The sequence below is a fragment of the Coccinella septempunctata genome, chromosome 5 (genome assembly GCF_907165205.1).
Source record: "Coccinella septempunctata chromosome 5, icCocSept1.1, whole genome shotgun sequence".
Classification (NCBI taxonomy): Eukaryota; Metazoa; Arthropoda; class Insecta; order Coleoptera; family Coccinellidae; genus Coccinella; species Coccinella septempunctata.
In genome coordinates this window covers 5,159,044-5,168,711 of record NC_058193.1, presented here as the reverse complement: position 1 = coordinate 5,168,711, position 9,668 = coordinate 5,159,044, and the positions used below count along the sequence as shown (strand labels likewise).

Below are 9,668 nucleotides of genomic sequence, written 5' to 3'. Positions count from 1 at the left end.
CCAAAGACTCACTCTGGCCTCGGGTTATCCCTCCATAGTAGCCCTTTTTGGGCTTTTTCCTTGTTTTGGATCTTTTTCTTTCTTTCCTGTCAAGTTGCTAGGTACGAACGTGAATTTTCGAATTTTCAACTGAAAAAAGTCACGGTTGATTTCATTGATGAATAATTCTCAAACACAAAAATTATCGATCATCATCGAATATCAATCTCAACAGAAATATCATTGTTTCCTGATTGAATCTCAAGGACCTGTATGGACATCTTGTATTACGGAGTAATAGTGAGTAATCAGTCTGTATTGAGTTACTATATTTATTGTTCTTTAAACATGACATCAAAAAATAAGAATAATATGTTATTATATAGATACTGCCTTAATATTTCAATTAAATTAAGAAGGCCTCAAATATTTTTGGAGCAATCATACATAAAGAAATATAACAAAGTTGAATAAACAGATTGAAGAGCGCATGAAAGCCATAAGAAACGTTCCTACAAACAGCCTGGTCGTCACCTTATAGTTGAATCAATGGCATCAATTTCCTCAGAACCACTTTATTTTACGTGATGGGGATTTACTCCTGCTTCTATGAGACTGCTGCTTCTCCTCTGAATGTTCAGATATTCTGTTAGAACTGCAAGGGTCACATGGGTCACATGGTTCGCAAGGCTGACATGGTTCACAAGGCTCACATGGTCTGCACGGTTCGCATGGTTCGCAAGGGTTGCAAGGTTCGCATGGTTCACAAGGGTTGCATGGTTCGCAGGGGCGGCAGGTTTCGGAAGATTCGCATGATTCGCAGGAATCGCAGCATCTGCTTCCACATACTTTGATGGTGTAACGCTCCTGAACGTATCGAACAGTGCGCTCATTTATCACTTTTGGAAAGTATCGAACGCGAGGTTGGACTGTTACTTTGGGCACCATTCTTGTGCGTGTTTCATACCAGCATTCGTTGCCCCCCTTCTTATGATGATTCTATGAAAAGAAAAGAAGTACGAGCAGATTCGAAAAATTTGATCATTACAAGGACAAATTCCGAAGTGGAAAAATTACCTTAGAGCCTTTCTTCACAATAGTGGTGGTGGATGAGCTACAGCTCTTCACATTTTTCTCCAGAACCTTACTCTCGTTGTTACAACATGTCGATTTTTCAGTGGTAGTGCTTTCTTCTTGGTCAGATTCACTACTGGACGAATTATCGTGGCAGTGACAGGGCCTACGCCTATGACAATGATCCCTCCTTCTGTGACAGTTATCACCTTTATCTCTTCTGCATATCAGTACCTGAGGAATTGAAGAAAGTGAAGAAATCCTTTGGAGAAATTCAACATTCAGTTACCTTTCTACAGTTAGGTACTACTCTTTCGCAACCGTTGTCGATAACTTTGCATTCTCTTCTATTCGGGATCACTTTTGCAGGTACTTCTTCACCATCGCACCATGCCTTTCCACAGAAAATATCGCTGCCATCATCGTCTCTTCCGTACCACACGGAATTCTGTGGTAGTTGAAAATCCTCACAATTTTGCCAGGTGTATTCACCAGGAATTGAACGACACTCTTCAAATATAAAGGAAAAATAAAAACCTATTACTCTGTACGGAAAATACTCCATTGGAAAAGTATCAGAACAAGAATAAAGGACTGGGAAATTTAATCGCTCAGAATTTATGAAAAAAATTGATCTGCATCGCTAATTTACAGAACTTAATACTTACGGGCATCTTATAAATGTCTTGTATCAAAATTTTCCGAAATATGTTCTTTTATAGTGAAATATATATTTTAAAAGTGAGATTTCTTACCAGCCATATTGTTGTCTTGCTCAAAATGAAACTTGAATGATTTGTCGATATCCCCAGCGTCGATTTTATATACATCGAGGGATTATTGTGAAAAAATGAAATTATCATTAATTCTTGATGAATAATCAGATCGATTGCCAACGATTTATTTGATTATGATTTATTTGACTAGGAAAAAGCCATTTTTCTCCACAGTGAGTTGTTCCTTATTGTTATCGCTCTAAGAAGTGAAATGCAATGAGTTTCATAGTTTGATGGTAGCTGCTCCGTATGAGATGCAATAATATTCGTTACTATAGCTCTTTGTAAGGTGAGCATATTGTGTTACTCTTATTATTTCATATTGATTTCTGTCTTTTCACCAGTGTCTTAAACTTAATTCTGTTGGGGTTCAATAACCTGTAAATTAATTCAAGAAAACTGAATCACTGAAACACTTATGAATATTTATTGTTCATAAGATTAATTGTAGATTATTATTTCATTTTGACATTCATCTAACTTTATAACTATGGACAATATCAACTTATCATGGAGTAAGTGAGGTTAATGATTTAGAGGCAGTGAATCCATAATTAGTACTATTCTTATCATAAATCACTGGTAAACTAATATTTCATAGTTTCTAAAACTCCTCTGCACACCAGAAATTGTGAGGCGAAGTTCATCACTGAAGACCTAAAAGATATGAGTTAAAAATTAGATCACTAAAACGACAGTCCCAACTGTGATGTATAGTCCATTCAAGAATTATTGACATTCCAATAGTCCTTTCGTATTTATTTAAGGCTAACACCCTGTGCAATAAGAAGAGATTACCCTGCGCCAGTGGCATACAGGCCAAGGATAATGCTTTGAAACTCAGGGTGAAAATCCCCCATCACTAAAGTAATGTACAAGTTATAACTAGTCGAACTTGGGACATTTTCCAGCAGAAAAATCCTGGTGGAGTTTGAAGTACGTAGTCGTTATTGATACTAAATATGAATTTGCATTTACAAAAAATGTTCAAAAAACTTTATTATCACCTGTCCCAAAAAAACATTTTTTCTTCCGATGTATATATCTTTGCCAACTAAAACAGAAGTTGGAGGAATACGACCTTCTTCAACTTGGATCCACATGAGTTGTTTCTGGACAAGAATCTGCAAGAACAGAGCACAATGGTGAAACTTTATAGACTCAATAATTTATGATTTCCATACTTTTTAATCACCAGATGAAGGATATAGGTATTTAAGTACACAGTTCAATAACTTTTTAACCTGATACTTTGTGACTGGTATTTCTTCACCCTCGTAAAATGCGTAAGTTTCCTCTCTGTTAGGTATTATCCTTGCTAGTAGCTTATTGCCATCAATATTTGTTCGACCAAGATAGACTTCACTACCATCTTCCTCTAAGCCAGAAGTACAAGCATTTTGTGGAATATGTTGGAATATTTCAGAATCTATCCAGTATAAACCCGGTGATGAATCAGTGAGTCCTGTAGGAGCTTTTATATACACATTCATGGATCCACTTGTTTCAGACCTACCAACTCCGGCTGCAAAAATTATTGTTTTATGTCGTAAGGAGATAATATTGTCTGATAGTTAATTTCCGAGAAAAGTTTTTGGAATACTCAGTTCATAATCACCGTGTTGCAATATTTGTTGATTTTATTCAAAGATGAATCTTGAAGAAAAAGGTATTTTTCCTGACTACTTCCCTCCATTTGGAATACTCCCATGGATTCATATGATACGGACAAACTAAATTCCTCGAATGAATCAAATTTCATTTATTGATCATGAATAGTTTTCTCTTCAATAAGCTTCTCTTCATGAATCCCATCGCTAAATGATTTTATGAAAAATGGGAGGTTGTAGAAGCTGCTGATTCAGCAATCAGCAATAAAGATCTAATAGAAGGCTAAGTAGTACTTACATATTTTTATTTTTACTATGTACTGGGACTGAGTATAAAATATCATTGAAATAAATCATATGCTGGTTTAACTGCATTTTCTGTTACCTAATTAGCTAAATTGAACAATCGCAGAATACAATTTACCTATCAAGTATCAACAATGAAAATTGTAGATATCATTCAGATTCGTTGAGTGTTTCGCTTTGCTCGTTGCGCAAATATGTTTCCCGACTTGTTTCACGCAAAATATTCTTTTCCAATTTTGAATGGGTGGTGACTATTGGAATTCAAATTAAAAGTACCACAAACGTCCATACAAGGATACTAGCGCCCCTCACAGATTCCTTCAAATAGTTTAAACAAATGGCGAATGAACAATGAACTTATTTTTCTATCATAATATTGAAAGATCATCAAGATATTAGAAAAATATAATAAAATAATCTATTTCAATTTCCTCAACGAAAACTTTACTGTATTTGACCTCTGTTTTCTTCACGAAATATTAATGTTTTCGGACATGGAATGACCCCCTGCAATTTCGCGGCATCTTCAGTGTTCAGTAGACTCCCTGTATAAATTACTGGAACGTATAACAAGCATGTCAAATGTCCAGTTGGGAAAAGTTAACAGGCAGACCTGGGACATCCTGAAAATAACTGCAGCATGTTTCCATTTGAAACTACCAACAACTCCTATTGTATCTCCTGTAATTCTAAGCAGAATTACATTTTCAAGTTCAGATTCCAAGTATCTTGCATCAATATCAATTATCGTTTCTGAAATAATTTTTTGGTTTCCCTAAATATTCTGTTCTAGAATTCAGCCGAATGAATTGCAACGCAATAGGAATTATATTGTACCTATTATATCAAAATGTTTATCGACAATCGACTGATTCTGACAATTCTGAATATAGCTATCTTATGGATTTTAGTTTATCCCTTTTCCGAATTCGTAATTATTTATTTGAAATAATCAAGTGAACAAAATGAAAGAAGTAATATTTGAATTCAGATTATCAATGAACATTTTCTTGAATATTTTGGGATTTGGTTTAATTTTATTTATATTTCTTTTATCAGCAAGTTTAGAATACTGAGGGAATATATATTACATTATGCTCAGTCCACAGGCTACTACTGAAACCGCTTTCTCCAGCAGTTTCTACGAATCAGGCATTAAATATTTTCCGATTCTGATAAAATGATTGCTTTTCGATCCATGTCTTAATATCTTCCTAATATACAAGTTTTATTATCAAGATTGGAAATCCTCTGCTGCGATACATTTTTTCAATCTTTGTGCATCGCGGATAGCTATTACGGAGTACGCGGAGTACGCCTATGTGAATCCCCACCCGGTGGATTTACAAAGCCGTTGGGTCTAAGAGCATCGGAGTGGCTGCTGCTGGTCACTCCCCGCATTATCTTATGATAATTGCGAGGCCTATAAACTTCAATTAATGGCAACAAATATACATAAAGCAGATCAAAGTATTTCTTAGTGAGTTATAAGGATTGGGTCGGTAATACAGGGCGCAATTAAGCCCACTCGGTCCAGACTGATGGACGATGACGCGTCGATCGCCATTTCTGAACCTAATTCATGAGGTCTCCTCCGTAAAGGAATCCAATTATTATTTATATTCCAAGAAGAGTTATGGTGCTTTTATGTGAGGTACGCCGACACTTATTCGCCTATTTGAATATCTGGTAGCTAGTTTTTCGGCTTTTGCATATGTCATGAAGGAAGTACCTTTTAACGACATCTCTAATGGCAACTCGAATTATGTTGCTACTCGGCAAACATCTGGAATCTTTTCCTCGAAAAAATTTATGCATTTTCTTACTTGCACTCGATTCGCGAAAGCCAATCTGATATTGGTATTTAAAACATTTGAATGAAACGGAGTTTTCATGTTTTTCACGTTCAAAAAATATGTAATAACGGAACGAATATGGCTTGTTTTTCATTAAGTATTCGAAAGAGTGTTAATAACATGAATTCACAAGAAGGAGTGTAAAATTATGCGTTACGTTACGATATCCTCTTCAATGTAACGTCAATTTGATACATTTGGTTTCCGGCCAAAGCGTTGTATTCAATGCGAAAAAAATTGTTTGGCTATCTGCTAATACCTTTTGCTACCTATTTCTGGCATCTCCTTCGGAACAATTTGAAATTCGTAGATTAATTTTTTCCAAATTTTGTGGAAGATAGTGCAAAACATATGTACTCCTCATCATAAACCACAGGGTTAGTCCTACCAGCGGCATTACACTAGCAGGACACCTCAAAGAATGTTTACGATCTTTATGCCCCCGTTTTGCTTTCATTTTTCTCCGTTTTGCTCACCACACAGTTCATTTTGCTCACCTACATACAATGAGTTATAGACGATTCAAAGTGCCCTGCTGGTGTGATACTACACCAGCAGGGCACCTCAACGGATCCTTTCAATATTGATATCGTTCGAAAGCTCTCGTTTTGCTCCGTTTTGGTCATTTACACTTTACGAGTTTTCAGAAAAGAAAAAAATTTTTTTCTTACCTTAGCTTGTGGGATATCTGCTCTCGTTCTGCTCTTTTCAAATCTACACTCAGTTTTTCTCTACCACTTAACGTTACCGGGATATAGGTAATTCAAATCACACTATCACACTAGAAGGGCACCTCAACGGATCTTTTCAATATTGATCCCAATCGAAAGCTCACCATGCGGTTTTTTTCACCTTTTGAGTTATAGACAAATAAAAGTAAAACATTTCCGTAACAGCATACGTATTCGAGTTGAAGGGCGTTGAAGAAAAAAAAATTACAAGACTGTTGAGCTCTACATCCCAATTTTTTAACATGTCGTAATATCGATGGTGCAAAAACATTTTGATTCACATAATGCATACTACATTTCATAATAATAATAATAACTTCACCATTACCGACCATTACTTTATACCAGCATCGGTTATTACTTCCTAAATTTCAAATCAAAATATTCTAAAACGGTTTACAGTATCGAGTTTCACCAAGAGTACCATTTAGGTGTGAAATTGAATGATGTTTAATTAAGTTCACTCGAAATTATAAACGACTAGGTAGTAGAAGTCCACTAGTCCTTTTAAAGAAAGGATGGTCTGATAGCACCGGTCAGAAGTTCTACAGTGAAGCTAAGCTTCCTTGTTTTTTTCATTTGAAGTTAATAATATATATCAGCTGATAATTGTAGTGGAAAGATAAAATTCACTAGCTCTTGCTGATATTGCAAGAGACAGTTGGTTGGGAAAATTGTCGATAAACCACCGGATTCTGAAAAAGTGGTCCAGATTGATATCGAAAATAATGATTCACATTTATTTCGAATGCTAAGTCCAGTTTTGGGCGAAAAAGCGATACAAAAATGTTTCAATGACAAAAACGAAAAAAAACAACTTATTCTTGAAGTGCTTCCAACCAACAAAGCTCTGTGATTTTCCCAAATCCTTAAGAACAGAATCAAAACAAATCTTCTTTTTGAGAGGTGTTGTTGCATATCAAGGAGAGTACTCAACAGCCTTTGGATACTTTGTTGGGTACTTTCTTAGACCCCCTATTGTTTGTTATTACATAAGGAGGGCACTTTGATTATCTATATCTCGGTAACGGTAAGTGGTGAAGAAAAAATAATTGCAGATTTGAAAAGAGCAAAACGAGAGCAAAACGCAGATATCCCACAAGCTAGGGTAAGAAAAAAAATTGCTGTTCTTCTCTGAAAACTCGAAAAGTGTAAATGAGCAAAACGAACAGACTGGTGAGCAAAACAGAGCAAAACGAGAGCTTTCGAATGATAACAATATTGGAAAGATCCCTGCTGGTGTAATATTACACCAGCAGGGAACTTTGAATTGTCTATAGCTTATTGTATATAGGTGAGCAAAATAAAATGAGTGGTGAGCAAAACGGAGCAAAATGAGAGCAAAACGAGGGCATAAAAATCGTAAAAATTCTTTGAGGTGCCCTGCTAGTGTGATGCCGCTGGGTTAGTCAGTGAAAAAAACGGAACTTTTGTTGAGCAAAATTCGGTGGGATTGAATGGCGCTCTGTTGTCGTGAGAGCTAGGAAAAAATGAATGTCACGTTTCCGACCGCGATTTTTAAAATATGCACAATGACCCAAACCGCATCCCTCAATCTTCTTTTGTTTTCAAGTAATAAGTGAGAACAAATTTTTCGGCTCTTTGAACTCTTTGAAATAATTGTTGATCCAAATAAAAACAATCAAAAACTAGAAGTTGGTAGGTTATTTTCATTGATAATATGCGTATAGAACTCTAATGCGTCAGGTTATGGGAAACTTTGAAGATCACCTTCATTCCAGATATTTCATTCCAATATGGAATGCATTTTAGAAAATTTCGAAAACCTGAATTCAAATGAATATTATGTTCCGAAACCTTTTCAACTAGTTGATAATCTACCTACATATTTTAGTAGCATACCTTTTTCAAAGACCTTCAAAAATTAAGATGGCAGTGCTAGTACTAGCAGGAGGTTGTATATTTTAGCAGCGTAATATGGTATAAATCTTTGAGTATGGGATTTCCTGAATATCGGTTCTCTCACATGTAGATCCTCTCCAGCCCTAGTTTTTACTGAGCAGAGTTCACACTCAGATATATGTTGGAAAATCCTAGTTAAACATTTGCTGGCATATAGGCTTCTTAATACCATGTGTCCGCTTTCTTCGTAGTGTTGGGTAATAGGATACTTCTTCTTTTTCCTGAGCTTTATTTTTATGATCGCGTTCTGTGTGGTCTCAATGTTTTTGAGATTATCGTTGGGAAGACCATCCCAAGCTGCTATGCAGTATCCCAGAACTGACTCAGCCAAGGTAAAATATAGGATGTTTAGATTTTTAACTGATAAGATATCCCTGACCGTGTAGAATCTAGGTATGAGTTTTCTAAGCCTGTTTGCCATATACCTACACAGCGTGATCATCTCACCTCATATGTTGGTCGATCATCACATCTAGATATCCAGTTTATTTTCTATTTTATGTATCTTGGGGCATGAAGATATGATTGTTGCGTTGTGCAATCCATTTTATGTATTTTTAGTTCCGTCGATTGCGGTTGTTGTTCGCCGCTTTGTAGTGTGAAGGTGACGAAATAAGTTTTTGCGATGTTCATGCTTATCAGATTCAAATCGAGCCATAGTTTCACTTTTTTCATATCATCTTCAGCCAATTTCCATACGTCAGTCCATATAATATTAGATGACCTACCATTCCTCTGATTTTGACCAGGGTATTAATATATATTAAAAAAATAAAAGGGGAAAACACGGTCCCCTGAGGAACTCCCACTGTAGGATTCTCCGGTCCACTTATCTGATCGCCAATCCTCATTCTCTGATTCTGCCTGTCAGATAACAACGCAGAATGTCCTGAGCCGGTCCACGTATTCCGTATCGAGAAAGCTTGACTAGCACAAGCTTGTGATACAGTGTCAAAAGCCTTGGCCAGATCCAGAAAAATCGCCAAGCATCTTCTGGAACCATCCAAGGCCTCCATAATTCAACCCAGCACCTACCGTGTTAGAATTATTTATGAAGACATATTGCCTGTCTGTGATCACGAAAAATTGTAGAATTTTCTAGCCTATGTTTAATTAAAGGCTGTGAGCTGTGACTAGATTCCCGACTCGGGATCTGTGTCCAGTCCCGACTGACGAATTCAAATGTCTCAATTACCAAACAAGTCTCTTGGCCTTACTCGGGATCCGTGTCCAGTCCCGACTAACGAAATCAAATGACTCGAATACCAAACAGGTCGCTTTTCCTTACTCGGGACCCTTGTCCAGTCCCGACATTGTAAAAGGGTTTTGAGGTTATGTTCGCGAATCTTATAATATTATTTATGAATAGTTGCGACAAAATTCAAGGAGTGATACCTTATCAAAAAATAGTGT

The 9,668-nt window shown here is 36.3% G+C and overlaps 1 protein-coding gene across 1 annotated transcript; it reads right to left on the bottom strand.

The window, feature by feature from the left end:
• Positions 1-297: 297 nt before the first annotated feature.
• Positions 298-1,873, bottom strand: LOC123313282. The gene is made up of 4 exons (XM_044898102.1): positions 1,809-1,873; positions 1,343-1,563; positions 1,057-1,287; positions 298-978 (listed from the first exon to the last, which is right to left on the bottom strand). Exons 1-4 carry the CDS (start codon positions 1,813-1,815, stop codon positions 544-546), a joined length of 894 nt encoding a protein of 297 aa, XP_044754037.1. The 5' UTR covers positions 1,816-1,873; the 3' UTR covers positions 298-543.
• Between the last annotated feature and the right edge of the window lie 7,795 nt (positions 1,874-9,668).